This window comes from Tamandua tetradactyla, chromosome 14 (assembly GCF_023851605.1).
Source record: "Tamandua tetradactyla isolate mTamTet1 chromosome 14, mTamTet1.pri, whole genome shotgun sequence".
NCBI classification, from domain to species: domain Eukaryota; kingdom Metazoa; phylum Chordata; class Mammalia; order Pilosa; family Myrmecophagidae; genus Tamandua; species Tamandua tetradactyla.
In genome coordinates, this window is record NC_135340.1 from 81,421,741 (window position 1) to 81,438,993 (window position 17,253).

At 44.9% G+C, this 17,253-nt stretch overlaps 2 protein-coding genes across 2 annotated transcripts in view; one reads left to right on the forward strand and one right to left on the reverse strand.

The window, feature by feature from the left end:
• Nucleotides 1–1,903, forward strand: part of ZNF609 (zinc finger protein 609) — a 403,867-nt gene extending 401,964 nt beyond the window's left edge. Inside the window, exon 11 of the transcript XR_013162437.1 lies at nt 25–1,903. The gene's annotated coding sequence lies outside the window, so the exon portion shown is untranslated. The remainder of the gene's footprint in view (nt 1–24) is intronic.
• A 172-nt stretch (nt 1,904–2,075) lies between these two features.
• Nucleotides 2,076–14,151, reverse strand: OAZ2 (ornithine decarboxylase antizyme 2). The gene is given in 6 exon segments (XM_077128207.1): nt 2,076–2,396; nt 2,677–2,762; nt 3,563–3,738; nt 5,001–5,081; nt 5,083–5,158; nt 13,927–14,151. Coding segments are annotated over 6 exon segments (570 nt in total). The 5' UTR covers nt 13,947–14,151; the 3' UTR covers nt 2,076–2,265.
• Between the last annotated feature and the right edge of the window lie 3,102 nt (nt 14,152–17,253).

Consider the following 17,253-nt stretch of genomic DNA (forward strand, 5'->3'; position numbering starts at 1 on the left):
TGAGTGCCTTGGTTTTCAATTCAGCTATTCCAACTCTGGCTATATTGAAGAGGAACCGCCAACAGATGGCAGCAGAATTTCAGGTGTGTTTCCCGTATACTCTGCTTTGGGGAAAAAAGTAAAGGACCGTTTTGTCATGTTTCTTTATCGGTCTTACAGATTCCTTGGGCTTGAGTTTAACATAATGGATCCTAAACTACCTACATAATTTTGGCCATTGGTACTTACATGGATCTCTGCTAAGATCGCACTGTAGTTACCTATTTTTAGTCACTGGTTTTAGTCTGCTTCTAAGGGACCTCTGCTCAGTAGTAGACATCTTAAGCCCTTCTGATTTCAACTGTGAATGTCTCTAGGCCCAGACCTGCTATCTAATAATACCTGGGGCAGGGAGAGTTATACTCACTTCTTTGAACGACTGTCAGGTAGAGTCCAAGGTTGATGACTTAAGGTAGAAACACAAGTAAGCTCCAAGAATATGAAAATAGGTCCAAAACCCTTAGAGAAACTAAGGACAGCCACAGCTTTAACAGTAGACAGCTGCAAAGCTATAGGATGTGGAAGAACCTATTCAGCATTTCAATTGGAAAAAAAAAAGGAGGAAAAAAATGCTAGTTAGCCCTTGAAAAGTTAAAAAGAAAACATAGGTGAAGATGGAATCCTAGTCGCAACAGTGCCACTGAGTGTGTCTTCATCAGGCTGGTGGGGCAAGGAGAATGGGAGAAATACCACACCTTAGGGCACTGGGCTCAAAAGGAAAAAACTATCTAGGGAGGGTGTATACTTCTTTCAGAGAACTCCAGGAATGGGCAGTGCCATGCAAAAGCCAAAATCCAGTTTTAGGACACAGCCTTCATATAACAGGAAAAACTAAGAACAACTTGGATCCTGGGTACAGCCTCTATTCTGAATTAAGCTGGCATGTGCACACCCATCTCTCCAGGGGGCTGTGTAGGTATGTCCCAGACTCTTTAGCAACCCTGTATTTCAGTATAACGTGACTCCGGAGACCTTGGCCAGTTTACTCTGCTGCACTGCTGTTTTTGTCCTGAGGAGCATGTACAACAGCCCTACTAGGTTAGACTCTGGATTCAAAAGACAATAGTGGTAGCAAGGTGGTCCTGGGAAAGGAATAAAGAACAAATCAACCACAACTTTAAATCAGTTTATTGACACAGTAACACAACACACTTGCCTCCCTGACACCCCCTACCCCCCTCACCGACTCTAGATCTCTTCCCCCCTTCCTCCCCACTTAAAACAATCTGTTAAGTGAAAACAGAAAAGGGCAGGCCACTTCTGTACACCCAGTCCCACCCCTAGACCCTGTGGAACAGGGAGGATCTCAGGCATTACTGAGAACCTGTTAGGAAAGGGAGGAAGTTCACTATGCTCAGCCAGAGGTATCCAGACCCTAAGAATAGATTCTCCCACAGACCCCAGGCCCTGAGTTGCTATTCCTCCTACTCTCTGCTCTGACTCTAGGAAGGAGATGTTGGGGTCTGGGCCTGCTACCAGGAGCAAGAACTTCTGGCAGTGGTTTGAGAATTGGAATTTGGCTATATTTTTTTAAGGCCCAGGTGCCCCCCAAAGCTCTGGTGATGGGAGTGAATTTGAATGCCCCTATTTAAAATGCTTAGATAACATTAAACAGATTAAACCAGCTTAACAAAATACCAGAATAATACTAAGCTGTAAAGGAGGAGGGGTCAGACCTGCTTACTCCAGGCCAGACACAAATGCACAGAGAAGCCCAGGTAGAGTGTCAAAAACTCAAGGACACTGCCCAGCGGCTGCAAAGCCTATACCCAGGAGCTCCTGGGGTGATAGGAAGCAAGGAAAGAAAAATAATACCAAAGACTTAAAAAAACAAGAAATCCCAATAGCAGGGGAACCTGAGCCTGACAGTGCTGTCCACCAGCCCTTCAGGCCTTGCCCCTGGACCCAGACAGCCCCTCCCTCTAGGCAGTGTTCTCCCCTAGGCTAGATAGAGCACATCACACAGCGCAGTTTAAAAAGCTTCTAATGCCAGTTCATAAACATCTTCATTTACTATTGGTGATTACATGTGAATAATATGTTTATAATGTTCTTTATGGAAAACAATTTCAACGAGTCAACTCCGAAAACACAATAGGCAACCCTCACCCTGAGCCCCTAGTGTCTTTCCCTAGACATCAAGGAGCCCCCTCTTCCGACCCAGGGCTGCCTGACCTTCCCCTCTTCCCCCACTGTGGCTCTTGGGCAAAGCATCCTTCGTGACCATTAGTCCTCATCGGACAAGTTCTGGTCCAGGGGGTAAACCATGAACATCACATCTGGCCGAGAGGGGACACAGGGATGGCCTGGATGCACAATCTCAAAGCCCAAGAAGCTGAAGGTCTTCAGGAGTGGAGCTGCAAAAGATATGGTGTAAAAAGGATTCTGATGAGGAACACAGGCATAGGTTCAAAATCAAGGGAAAACTCAACACAAAGATGGAACAAATATACAATAGGCTTTTCTAACCCTTAGGGCAGGCACCCCGACCCCCACCTCCACCCCACCACACTTCTGTGACATCCTGGAGTTTATAAGACAAACCCAGAGTCCCATCTTACTGTACAGAGGCCCCCTTTTCTCCTCTCCAGCCCCCATTGTTTGGGTAGTAGGTCTTAGGTTGTTTTGATCCCTCACCTCTGTCTTCCCGGCCCTTCCTGAAGCAGATGAAGACATAGTTCACTTTCATCTTCTCTTCAGCAAACTCTAACAGTGCTAATAATCTGCAAAATGCAAAGGAAACTACTCAGGCCCACCACCACCCCCAAAAAAAGGCTTTTTTGAGGCTTACAGCCAATATTATATAGACAGAAGCTACAGGGAAAAGGTTCCTATTTCAAAAGCCCCAAGTTCAGATAATAAGCCACAATCCCTAAGAAAAATATTACTGAATTATCTCTTCCTGAAACTGGGGTTCTACATCTGAAATTAACACTAATCAACATAACATATGCAGTTCACAAGATACAGTTTGGGGCCGAGGAAGAGAACTCATTTCTTTAGGGATACTCCAAGAATGCCAAGGTTTGAAATAACCTGCCACTCAGAGGGACTCTGGGCCCTAACACTGTCTACAAGAATTTCCTAAAGAGGCTGGGTCTACTCAAGATATGTTCCTCCCCTCAGGACTGTTCTTATACACCTGCTGCTTGGCCTGAGTCTTTCCCAATCCAATGAAATCCCACTCTAAATCTCTCAATTTCCTGGCCTTCTGAACTTCACCATTGTATGATGGTTCACAGGGGATGTCATGTCTGCTGAGAAGAGTGAACCATGGGGCAATTAACTGGCAGGGATTTGGTTAATGGGATAATGATCTACTTTTTTAATTATAACCTAAAGGATGACTTTTGCTGGCTAAAAATAATACATTACAAAATGGTCCGCTTGAGAAGCCTAGAGCTTGGGAAATGGCACAGATTCCCCAACTCCTGTCTCTTATCCCCAATAAGCATATATCCTTCTCTAGAACAGGACCTCCCTCCCCATTTGCTATTACCCTTCCTCAGTACTTGCTCCTTACCCTTCTTTGCTCCCATCAGCTAATAATCCATCTGGGATTTCTACAAACAGGCTCTGGCTGGACAGAACTGCATCCCAGGAAGAGACCTTCACCTCGGTGACCTCATACTGGAAGTGGACGATGTGAGGTTTTCCATCGTTCACAGGGAGGTCCTGGGTCACAGTGAGCTTCTCGTCCTGTAAAGGAAATCAGGGCAGAAAACTAGATCACTTAATGCTTCTGGCCACATCATACATTCCTTAACTTAGGTAGTGCTGGGAATCCTCATGGCCCTATCTCAGGGTAGCATGGGACAAAGAAGATGCTAAATGGAGCCATCACTCATCAGGCATTTAAACCAGTTGATGTCAACTAAAAGCCAGTGTGACAGGATGGGAAATTTTCACCAGGTGCCAAGAACTGTGCGAGGTGCTTTTCCATACATTACCTCAATTGCCACAACAGGCACCTGAAGCAGGCATAAATATCTCCATTTTAAATTTGAAGTACTAAGGCCCAGAACATGGATCCAAAGCTAGTAAATGGCAGTGTGTTGAGATTCAAGCCCATGCTTTTTTTGCCACCACCATGCTGTTTCCTTGCTCTTTCTGAAAGATAGTCATCAAAAATAAATGATGTTTGAGGGTTTCGCTGTGACCCAGATTAACTAAATCCTGATTCCAGGAGAACATCAAGGTCCATGTTATCTCAGCTGGGCACAGTCTCAAGATACCAGAGCTTGGCTGCCCTGCTACCTCTCAATGCATCTTAGGAGATAAGCTAAACCAACTTCTAGGGCTCAATCACAGCAGATTAAAAGGCAGCAAATGCATGCCTGTCCAGGCCAGATCACTCGGGGATTTTTTTTAGATTTTTATTTTGAAATAATTTCAAACTTACATGTAGGAAACCAGACCACTCTTGGGGTAAAAAGGAAAGATGTTGCAATAGGTTCCCAAGGTTTTCCAAAGTTACTGGGCCATGCCCTTTACTACCAGGGAGATAGGTGATTGCCCCCTCTCCTCTTTCCCACCCCCACACTTCAGCATCAGACTGATACAGGACAGAAGTAAGAATGCCCAAGAGTTGAGGACAGTGGGAATCTGTTCCCTTGGCCCTTGGTATTTTTTAAGAGACACTGTGGGCAAGTACCAGAAAGAGCTCCTGCACCACTCCCACTTAGGACCCTGAAACTATACTTCTGAAGTTCTAACCAGCAAGCTGAGAGGATAGCAGAGTGTTCACTTAGTGCTGATATCCTCCCTGATATTCCCCAAAAGCCACCTAGCCTCAGTTGAAAGAGTCCTTCCCAAACCCAGACCCCCACTGGCCCAGCCTAAGAATCAAAAGACTAAAGAACTAAAGAAAAGTGATTACTGCCCTTGAGCGGCAGCTCACTAGTGCATTGAAAGCCCTAGCGTGGTGAAACCCAAGCCTTCCACTCCAGAGCCCTCCTTACCTTATATATTAGAGCTGAGAGAGAAGGATCCCTGCCGCCCCCTCGCCCACCGGGGATCTTCGACAGTGGGTGAGGGGCATCAGGAGCACCACAGAGGCCCTGGAACAATGTGCCTGCAGCACTGGAGCTGGGGACAGTTACTCAAAGGCAAAATACTACTGCAAATACAAAGGAGATAAGACAGTAAACACTAAGATGAAGATTTAACTCTGCATCCCACCCCAAACCTTTTCTTGGGTGTACCTAACCTAAGCAAGTATTTTTCTAAGGTTACACTACTGCCCTAATTCCTTCCACTTCAGCTTCCAGAACTACTCTTGACCACTTAAGGGCAGGAATCTACCATTCTACAGTGGAAAGGCCAAAGGAGTCCAACTGGACATGTATGATCAGAGGAGCACTTGTCAAAATCATCAAACAAATCTTCAGTGAGGGGCAGACTTTGGGAGGAACCAGATCTTGGCCTGCTTACTAAGCATAACCACCCCTCCCCACCAGCCCCTTTCCTTATCCCAGTTGTGGTTCAACAACCTATACGCAGAATCACAAAGTCTACACAATCACCAGGCTGGAGGACGTCTTAAGGCTGGGTACCATCTCCCTGAGGAACTCCAAAGGCCATCTTCCCAATGATGGCCCATATCCCATCTAAGTGAAGAAACCAGATAAGAACTCACTTACTCTAATCCCTCTAGGGTCAAAAAGTGAATGAAACCTAGGGATTTGGTTCCCAGAGCAGAGTTGCACTATAGTATATCAAGTATTATATATCACTGGCATGCCACTAAATGCTGGACCTCCTTACCTTTCTTTGCTAGACTCTGACCTGGATGTACTTTAAGTAATTATTGATGTGATCAGAAAAGACAGCTCAGATGTGTAGGGTATGGGTAGGGGATTGCTGGGAAGAGGTATACATGCATGACCTGAGTAAAGAAACCAGTTATCAGATGGGTTATAGAGAGTGAAAGGCTGAAAGGGGTTTCCTATCACTTCCAGGTTTGTGTTCTTAGACTGGGCACCATGACTACTAGGTGGACCCAACAGGACTCCAAATCTGCTCCATTGCTGCCTTTGATCCCAATTTAGTGGCTCCTTATGCTGACATGTAGCTCTCCCTAGTCAAAGGGCAAGTAAAGAAGGAAGAGGTAAATTGTCTGTGCTTGTGCACCATGATTCAGCAATAGGCCTGTCCCATGGTCCCAACACAGCTGCTGGGATGCACTGGATAAGATATATGGGAGGGTCCACAGGGATATGCTGAAGCCAGCTCACTCGACTGTGCACATCTCTTCCCAACTTTATGTTTAATGATATCATGTTGGTGCCCTGACTTAGCCAGTGGGGGAGTACTTACACCACAAAAATCAACAATGACAATAAGTCAGAGCTTTTTTTCTAGAGAGCCAGGTATAAAGTGGTGAGGCACCATTCTTTACATTGTCCTTTGCTTTATATGGTATGGAATGCCAGATTTGGGCTCTTCACTTATGCTGAGAGTGACAGAACTCAACTCACATCTAACATGGCCATGGCAGAATAACCAAAGGGACAATCCACTTAGACATTCAGTACTAGGAGACCAGTATTGGCACTCCAACTGAAACAAAAACCCCAAATCCCTCATGACCCTAGCTCAGCTCCTAGGACCTGTTCTCTAAAGGGTTTCAACTGTATACCTGAAATTTCTTTGGGAAATGGAATTCTCAGGGAAGTGTTCAAGGACCTTAAACAGGGGCAACATTTAGAGGTGATAAACACATGCCCCTCCCCTTGCCTCCTCTGGAAAACTTAAGAGCATCCTCACTCTTCCCCAGTTTTCACCTCACCTCAGCTGTTAAGAGAGGAACATGACAGAGGGCTATGCTACTAATTGTTTTCAAAGACAGAGGTATTTTCTTCTGGGGACAACTAACTATTATGATTCCCTCTTCCAATATGTCCAAGAACACAATGATAGAGTGCCCAGGAAGGAAAAAATAAGATGGGGGGCTTTTCCCAAGCAAAAGCACACACAGACCCTACATAAGATTCCCTTTCTATTCCCTACTGACCACTCTTGCCTGTTTTAAGGTTCCTACAGGACACCAGGGAGGCTGGGCCACTAGAGAAAGCCTGCTTGCTTATTCTTGTCTACCCCCTTTGGTGTAGACAGATTAGATGTACCTTGGTATAGCAGGATAGTTGCTTGGATTCACAAGACAATCAAATTACCAAGGACACTTGCAATTCTACAGTTACGGTGCCAACTCATTTTACTTCAGACTCATAAATCCTTAGGAATTATTCCTCTAATAGTCTTTAGATGGGATAGCACCATCCCACCCCTGCCCTGCATTCCCAACCCATTAGTTGATTCTTAACTAATTTTTATTGCAAATGGCAGAAGCAAAGAGGCCACCCACTGAAAAGGTCAAAATAAGGTGAATTATTCATTTCCCTGCCGATGCAGCTACCCCCCTCCCCCAAAAAAGGTGAATTATTGGTGTTGTTTTTTTTTTAGATCTGGAATTCCCTTTGTCTTCCTAGAAATAATCCCTGGGACCTGTCCTGTGGTCTGGCAGTAATGTACAAGCTAGGGTTTTTAGTTTCCTGATCTCTCTCCCCTTCAAATAATGCAAGAAGTCTCTGCCATAATAACAAATCATTTAGTTCGCCTCTCTAACACACACACAAAGATCCCGGAGATTTTTCCTCCTCCCTCACAAAGTCTGCACAAGAAACCAAATGTGTATGTCAGTGGAGGGAGAGGTGGGTATTTCAGGCTCCTTGGGATCCAATTCCAGTTCAAGTAAGAGAAACAGCTGAGGTCTGGGATAAGATTAGTAGACAGCAGATCACAATCAATAATTATCTTCACCATCCATCAATGGATGGTGTTTTTAGTTACTTTATGTGAATGGCAAATTGCTTCGCTTTCAAAAATTTGATTTTCATTTCTCAAGTGAGATGGGGAGAGAAATGAGTACTTATGTAACAGTTAAAGAAAGAAAGAGGGATGAAATTGTCCAGCAATGGCGCTCTCTTCTCCTATTGGCTTAGTGTTCAAAACGATAATGGTATTGTGGCAAGAATGCCACCAACCTCAATAGAAACAGTGACTCCTGGAGAAACTTAAGAGAAAGCGGTTTCTAAACACAGGTCTTCCTGTCACAAGATCCACACCAACTCTGGTTATATATTCAGTTTAGTCCTGTTTTTAACTAGCTCTAATGCCCAGCTTTTTCCAATCCTTCCTCATATCCTGCTCATGACACTGGGGGGTGGGGGGAGGAGGGTTGGAGGTAAGCATGGTTTAATGTCCCATCACTAAAAGGATTTAAGCTCAGTCCATGGCTGAAAAGATCAAGCAGATGGAGATGCAAATGTATTAGACTGAACCCAAACACCCAGCTGGGCTGGTTCAACTTTTGGAGAAGAAAAATATACCATGCTGGAGATAAAGGTGTCAGGTATCCTGTATCCAAGTCAATTCAGAAGAGAGATGGGAGAGTAGAGCCAATCTGTTAGTGCCTTTTATTTTCTCAACTGTTATCAGACATGCCCTTAGAAATACTCCTTAGGATATATGTGACTATTACAGAGATACCACATCCTGACCTCCTAATTTAAAATGTTCTATGAAATTGCTGTCTGAAATATCCTTAGCAAGTTTTAACTTCATCCACAGACAGTGTATGTAGCAGAAGTATTCCTAGGAAATGTTGATGGTAAATCAAATTTTTAGAATTCAAATCCTATTTTAAAATCTCTAGGGTGCTCACTATTTAAAGGAATTAGCCTTAAATATCTTGATAAAGTAAACGCTCTCCTTTTAAAGGAAGAGATACTTCGGTTGACTTTGAAGTTAATTTATATTTGGTTTGCTCAAAGCATGATACAGTCTACTACACAGAGTAGAGATTTAATATAAAAGTAATATTGAGACTAATTTCCATTTAGCTACATCCAACAAATACTTGAATTCAAATTCTCCTTGATAGTCTTTTGATCAAATTTCACTTGAATCAGTGCCTTCCGTAGCTCATTCAAGTCTGTACCCTTTCTCTGTGGTTTCCAGTAGCTGTCAGAGGAGGGTCAAATAGCTCTGGTAATTAATGACCTTTTGGTACCAGTGAAAAGACACAAAAACCACATTCCCAGTATTCTACTTCTGTTCCCTCTTTCAGCTTGTTCTGTCCCATTCTTGTCTCAGGCCCTGTCTCATAGAATCCTCTCTAGGGTGCCCTCACTTCCCACACACAGTCTGCTTTTACTCTGAGACTAAGAATGTCTCTGATGACTAATACCTATGGAAAGGGGGAACAATCAGGGTTGCCATTAAATTTAACTGAAAAGAAATAGGAAAAAAGGTGGGAGGTATGGCCACCTTCAGTCTAGTGCAACTGTGGAAGCTGATTTCCATTTCCCTTCCATGTGAGAAAGCAGCCCTGGGCAGATGCCAGGCATAAATCATTTCACTAGGGCTGTTCTGCATTCCAGAGAGTCAACTTGCTAGGCACAATTACTAAGAAAATGATATCACCATTCTGAATCACAAATTAAAAACAAAACTGAGTTTTGGTTGATTCGCCACATGAAACACTTATGGTGACAGCCAGAACATGTGTGTCAACAAACTCTGCTTATCTTTTCCGTAAGATTCTCTTTATTACACAGCTGATATCAGTACATATTCCACCAAAGGCAGGCACAGCCACATATGCTACACCAGAGATGGTTGAATAACTTGGTACTTATGCTTTAAAATAAGACCTTAATTTTACATTGTAAATACCTAAATCTTGCTTGTGTAGTAAGCTCATCACCCAGTTCCAGCCTCCCTTTGTAGGACAGAATTACTTCATTATTTATATAATACCAAAGGTCTAGGAAGTTTCTTAAGACTTATTTTATACCAAGCTTTGTATTCTGCTGCTAACAGGAAATGACCTGTTTTGTTCACTTAAAGTAACAAAATTCTTGCTCACCTACTCAATCATTTCTGATCTATAGCTTTCAATTATTAGCCTTCTGAATCATGGCACCAACGTGAATCAATACTACATACTGTTTCAAAAAGGGATGAACTACTCTTTTTTTTTCTAGAAATGCACAATTGTAACATCCCTCTACCCCACTCCTTCAGCCCCCTTTTTTAAATTTCTGAGCAGCTCTAAAGCTAAATTTGGAATTCCTGGCAGAATGGAGAAAGGTTATTATTATTCCACACTGCTTTCTGAAGTATACCTCCAATTTGGGGAAATTCCTAACTGTTAAGATTAACTCTGGGATGACCTTGAAGGCATATCCTGGGAAAACTGGCTTTCCCTACCACCCCTCACTCAACAAGACAATGTGCCAATAATTAGTGAATAACCAAAATCAAATTCTTTGGTGTAGAAATAGAAATGCCACTGTCCAGAAAATCATTTAGTGAAGATGCTCACAGTAGCTCTAATGTGCTCTTATGCCCTGCCCACCCCCCAAAAAACACCTATAGAACCACTTGCTTTTCCAGAAGGTCCATCAGCACAAAGACTGATTATAATGTGGATATCAAGCCAGGACTAGTTCTGCTCCACAGACTGTGTTGTCACAAGGTACAAAGCAAGCCCTAGAGAGAGACTGTCTCCCTGCCTCTGCAAATCCAGGGAGAGAAAGGCCATGCAACAATCTTTTCTTTGGGTTTGTTCTTGTTGTTGTTTTGTTTTTTCATTTCCTTGGATTTAAACCTCATGTTAAAAAAAATCATAATAGAGGTAGCTTGTACTTGTGTCTTCTTCCCTCCCCCACCATAAAGAACTATGACATTTTGGATGTACCAATCAGAATGAGACTGGAAAGGAAGAGCCTTGTTTTCAAAACACACTGCTAGTTCCCCTGCATGTATTTCTTCCAGAAAATTAAGCTTCCATCACTGCAGCCAGGGACACTAGAAATCCCAACCCCCACTCGATGGGAGCTAAACTCCCAGCCAGCAACCCTCTCTGTAGATATAAAACACCAAGAACAGTAACTGGGAAGAACATCCGGTTCTTATTGGAATCCCTAGTTAGGGCTCTACCAGAATTTCTTTCAGAAAGGGGCAAGCCAGAAAAGGCTGGGAAACCTGCTTTGGAAACAGGGCTGCCATAAATCAAAGAAACCAGACACCCTGCACACACCACCCCACCCCCAGGCCAAAGTGGAGGAGCACAATCCAAGGCCTCACTCCTGCCCAGGCCCTGGCAGGCCAGCTGGCTCCTCCCTCAGCCTGCCTCTCATACTGCCAAGCCCCTCAAATTACCAACACACTAAGCGAGGGCCTTGGAGACAAGCAAGCCGGTTTTGTCATTTAGGAAACTAACCCAAATTAAGCTGACCCAACCCCCTCGTTTTTACATGTAAGCACACTGGGTAAGCAGAACTCAGGTCTCTCAACATCACAGTAGGTGAAGATCCTTATATGATGGTCCCAGTGCTCAACTTCTACAGAGCTCCACCTGCAAAGGACTTGGCACCTAGACCCAGGGTCTAAGGACTCTGGAGAGTTCCCTCTGAGATAACCCCACTTTCCAACCCCCACTGTGAAATCACCCAAAAATAAGAACAGAAAAGAAAATCCATCTCGCATACACCTTCAGTGGGTTTTCCTGTAGGTTCCTTGCTTTCCTGCACCTACCCTACCCTCTTTCATACCTGCCACCTATCCTCAGCACACGTAGCCTTCTTTACCACAAGTAACATCTTTTACATCCAGCACCATCCAAATATATAACCACCTCCATCTCCTCAGGTACAAAGGGGCTTGGTTAGAGAAGATGGGATAAAAGAGAGAAAGGAATGCAAAGAGAGATGCATATGGAGAGACTCGGGAAAGGAAAATACAACAGCAGAATGGGGACTGTGCATGTAGGGAAGAAATGAGGGTGGGGAAACTAGAGAGTCTGAGAATTGAGGGAAGAAGGCTAATGGCTGAGAACTGAGTGATTTAGATAGGAAAATTTAAAAGGTTGTTGCAGGTATCTTGGTTATATCTGGAGAGTACCTGAGAAGGAAAGACTAAGAAATCCCTGAAGGAGATAAAGCACTTTTCAGTAGAAAAGGGGATGTCACCAACTAACGGAATATGATTATAAGGGCTAATGGCTTCTTGGATGGCAATGTTTCTCGACCCTAGCTGCACATCAGAAAGAATTACCTGGGGAGCTTTAAAAATAAATAATAATGCAGAGGCCCCATTCCAGGCCAATTAGACTAGAATCTTTGAAGGTAGGGCTCAGGTGATTTTTCAGATATGCAACCAGGGTTGAGAAACACTGAAATACAAGATAAAGCTGGAAACCTAGTTGGAATATTTAAAGACGGTGCTGCTGAAGGGGTGGGAATTGGAAAGTTAGAAATCATTTTGAGAAGGGAGCCCAAGTGTGACAGGAACCCTAAGTGGCAGTTGGAGCCCTATGTGAAGAAAAGGAAAAAGAAGGCCATGTTTATAAGAGTTGAAGTCTAGTATTGGATAGACTGTGGCACAATTTGAAGGGTTTGTAGGAAACTGATCTGCTTGTAAAACAATGAGGCCCAAGTGAGGGGTAGAGGCCACCAGGCCAAATCTGGGGACAAAGAGTCCAGTGTGGGGGAACTAATAAGGTTCAAACTTGTTTTGGAGGGGAGAGCAACAAGTATGGGAAAGGAATTGGGCCTAAATTGTAAATGGAAGCCAATCTAATTTATTAAGGATAACTGGAATTTTAAAATGTGGGGAATCAGGAAATTATGGAACAATTTCAGAGAAGAGATTGGGGCAAAAACAGGATATGTTTGAGGGACAGATGAGTGAGAAAAAATAAAGAGGAAAGGGAGAGAACATTCATCAATGAGTTCCATCTACTTTGGGCACAGGAAAGGCTATGGTTTAGAGTTTTGAAACACACTGGTGTGATCAATTTCAAAAAGATGTGCAGCTTTTCTCTCCAATTAATGGAGGCAAAGGCCCCCCGGTGTTGAAGGAGGAAACTTTCTAAGGCTGAGTTTCCCAAGCCTGGGACCTGATTTGCAGCTCTGGAGGTAGACAGTAAGGGGGCAGTCCTTAAAGGCCTTGATTGGAAGCAGGGTGGGCTGAGTTCTTTGGAACCAATGATCTAAAGATGGATTTAGTTAAGATGGGAAGGGTAAGAGTAAAGGTGAGTTAAGGGATGGTATCTAAAGGGCAAGAGCTTATAAGAGTGTTTGTCGGTTTTCCCATTAGGGAAATAGGATGAAGGTTAGAAATCAAGTCCAAAGTGTTTGAGAAATAAAAGGAATAGAGTTGAGAGAGAGGTGTGGAGGGAGGAAGGGAGAAAAAACATGAAGCTAGAGTGAGGAACCAAGGAGAAGACTGGTCTTCCGTTGTAAAAACTATTAGGTTCTGTCATGGGTGGGGGAGGGTGAGGAGTGGGGGTAATGGGTCCAGCTGAGAAGTTGAAGGATGGAACCTGACTTGCGGGAGGGCGTACGACGACAGGGAAGAGAGAAGTCTGGTTGGGGGGAGGGCGGACAGTTTGTATCAGGGAAGGGATTTAAATAGGAGGGTTAATGACTTAAAGGGGGAGAAAAGATTTGGGGAAAACGGTAAACAACCTGGGGAAATCTAGATGAGAGAGGAAGCCCAGTTTGGGGAATGGAACACCTTTAGGCGGGGCTGAACGGAGAAGGAGACCTAATTAGAAGGTAGGATCTCAATTTGTGGGGTCTTTAAGGGAGGAGGAGGCCCGAAGGAGCGAAATGAGCCAGGCTGGAGGGAGGGGGTTAAAGGACGGAAAGAGGTCCAGTTGTGGGCTCGGATTGGGGTGGCTGAAGTGGGGAAGAGACCCGGTTGGGGACTGACGGGGCCCTGTTGTGGGGCGGGAACCGATTGTGTGGTGGGGGAGGAGGCCCTCGAGCAGATGAGGGGGAAGACGGGGGCGGGGAGCCTGGGCCGGGCCGTTACCTGTCCTGGGTGTTTATCATCCTCGGCGGCTCTGCTCAGGGTGGGAGGAGGCGGCGCAGGGAGTGGGTAGGTGGATGAGTGGGTGGGTGTGGGGTCGCGCGCGCGGGGCCGATCGCTGCGGGTTAAGTCCCTGTCAGGCCGCAGGCCGAGAGCCCTCCTCCTGCCTCAGCAAGCGCCTGCCTCCAACTGACCCTCCCCGGCCGCCGCCGACACCGCCGCTGCAACCGCCCCGCCCCCAAGTGTCTAATCTGCATAGCCCCACCCTGGCGCCGCACGGTGTCCTGGGAAACTGGGGCCCACAACAAAGGGCAAAGCACAGCCCCGCCTCCGCGCAGGCGCAGTAAAGGCCGGTAGCGGGAAGGGAGAGGGTGGGTTCTCCGAGTGGAGAGTCGTCTTATGGGTCCGCCTGAAAGATGAGTTGTGTTTCAGCTAGTTTTCTGAGCATTGACCCGGCTTACTCCTCGTCCCTAATCCTTATTTGCGTGGGACCGAGCAGAGCTATGTTATTTGTAGGCCGTGGAAGGATATTTTATTAAATAAAACAAAATCGCAAATCTAAGCTTAGGACTTACACACAGCACCATTCCCAGTCTGAGCCCAGGCCCATAGATCTCAGTTACCTCAGCTTATGTTGCAGTTCAACGATCAGCTGAGATCAACAATCTCTGCACCTTGAAAACACATCTCGGGTCAACTGCCCAGGCCCCAGATACTGGCCCTTGGTCATCTCAAGCAAATCTCTGATCACAGTAGCCTCACAGCAGTCCTGGAAGTCAACAGCACTAATTTGTTTACGGTCATCTCAGATCACAATCAGTGCAGGTCCCTTTAGATTAGTCATGCAAGACAAATTAAGTCACCTCCATTCACTCCCCCAGCCCCACCCTGCTAGTCCTTATCGCAGGTTAGTGCCAAAAGGACTAGCTGGTGCACTTCAGTGCAATTATCAAAGGTCCCAACCCTATGTTCACAGGCAACCTAGACTGCAATTAAGAGAGGTCAGATTATCTCAGGTCACAGTGGGTCACTGTCACCTGAAATCATATTCATTCATTCAACATATACTTACTGAGCAGCTACTTCAGGCCTAGTTCTAGAGCCCAGGAACAATGATAAACTAAGCAAGATTCCTGCCTTGGGTGTCACAATCTGGTGAGAGGGAGAGACACAGAGGCTGTCACAATATGAGGTAAGCAAACTAAACACTCAGTGGAGCCACAGAGAAAGTAACCAATTGCCAGGAGTTAGGAACAGCTTTGCAGAAAGTGTGATCACAATCACTCCAGATCACCCCCAGTTCATAATAGCCCCAAATCACAAATGTCCCACATGAGAGCTATCTCAGGACACAATTACTCTACTGCACAAACAACATGTTTTTTTGGTTTCTAGATGACAGGAATGCAGGGACAGAAGAAAGGTTAGAGCTGCTGCCTAAGGCTTTCCAGCAAAAATTAAAGTGGCAAATAGATACCCAAACTGCACAGATTATCACTAGATATTTGGACAAGGTGGGTCCCATACTCTGGCTCACTTTTAAGATCGTCTACCTTGTCCCTTTGGCCATCCGCACCTATTATTCCAAGTTAAAGCCAGGTGTGCTCTTACATTGGTTTATAGCAGAATTAGACAACTCCAGCCCTGATCCACCACACCTCACAATCCCATCGCCCTCCTGGCCTTCAAAGGGAACTGGGATGGCTCATTTCTGCCAACCTACACCTGAACAAGTTACTCTTAGACCGAAAGGGCAGGTTTTGTTCAGTCAATCAGCAAATATTGAAAACCCACTTTGTCAATAATAGTGATCATTCAGTGTGCACCCTGCTAAAGCACTTCTTTTTTTACAACAGCACCCTATCCCCATTTTACAGTTAAAAAGAATTAAACCTCAGGGAGATGTATTCTGTCCATTAATATTTAATGAGAGCCAGACAAGTTCATTTACTTGCTCTAATTCAATGCAAGTAAGTGATAGAGTTAGAATTTGGACCCCGAGTTGCCTGATCCTGTCTGTACTCACATGGTAGAATCAAAAGTTCCCTGCCACAGGTCTGTACTTGAGGGAGCAGATGCCCCAATGGCTGCCTGGCCAGCAAGTGAAACATTCACAAAAATGGGGAGCTACCTTCTTCCAACCTGTGCTTTCCAATATGATAACCACCGGCCACATGTGACTATTTAAATTTAATTAAAATGTAATAAAATTTAAAATTCAGTTTCTTGGCCCTACTAGCTGCATTCATGTGCTTAACAGCCGCCTGTGGCTAGTGGCTACTATGTTGGGCTGTGCAGATAGAGAACATTTACATCATCACAGAAACTTCTACTGGACCGCGCCGTGCCCCATCATGCCCCTATCCCTAGTTACCTCACCCACCACCACACGTTCAAGCTTCTTCTCCTACATTATCACCTGCATTCCCTACCTGACTCTCTCCCAGCTCCCTGCACCCAGCCACACCCTGCCATGGTGCCCTCTGCAACCTGTGGCTAACTCCTCCACATTCTAGGCCTTTTCTAAGGATACTACCTTTACCTCTTTACCTTCCCTGAAACCTGGCCATTCCCTAATTACACTGCTTTTTTGGGCAGCCCTCTTAGAGGAATGCTATTTTCCTCTCATTCTTGTGTATCTCAGGATCAGGAGATGGGTACGAATATTCCTCTCCCACCTCCACTCCATTACTAGACCAATCTTTGCCCTCCCTCCTACAAAACTCCTGCTCCTTTGAAGCTTGGCCATCTGGATATACCATCTTAGTTGATGCCATCACTCAACCTCCCGGCTTACCCTGCCTTTCTATCTGCATCAAATTTTCTCATATTTGGTGAGCTCACCGTCCACTTGACATCCTATCCAACACCTTCCTTTCACTTCCTTGACCTCCTTATTGCCCGTGATATTTTCAACATTCCACAGAGGTTACCGATTCTTTTTAGTCATACCTCAGCTTTGTTTTCAGGACTTTACCAATTCTAAAACATAGACTCTCCAACCACAAGCTATTGCTTAAGCCTTCTTAAACAATTCTTTGACCCTATCAGCAGCTCCAATGCGTTGAGCTCACAAATTTCTCACTATTCGTGTGAAGCCCCAGCCTTCACATCCCTTCTTTTCTTGCTTCATTTTCACCATCCATCACAATAATTACTCTCTTTGTACTTGCACGATAAAACCCCGACTCTGGATAAATTCAACCTTCTGCCATCTTGGTGCGGGTACTCAAGCAGCTGAGCTATTGCTAGATCAAAATCACACTACCAGGCAGACTGTCTTAACTTTATGTTCATGACTCTAACTTCAAACAGGCTCTCAATTCCTAC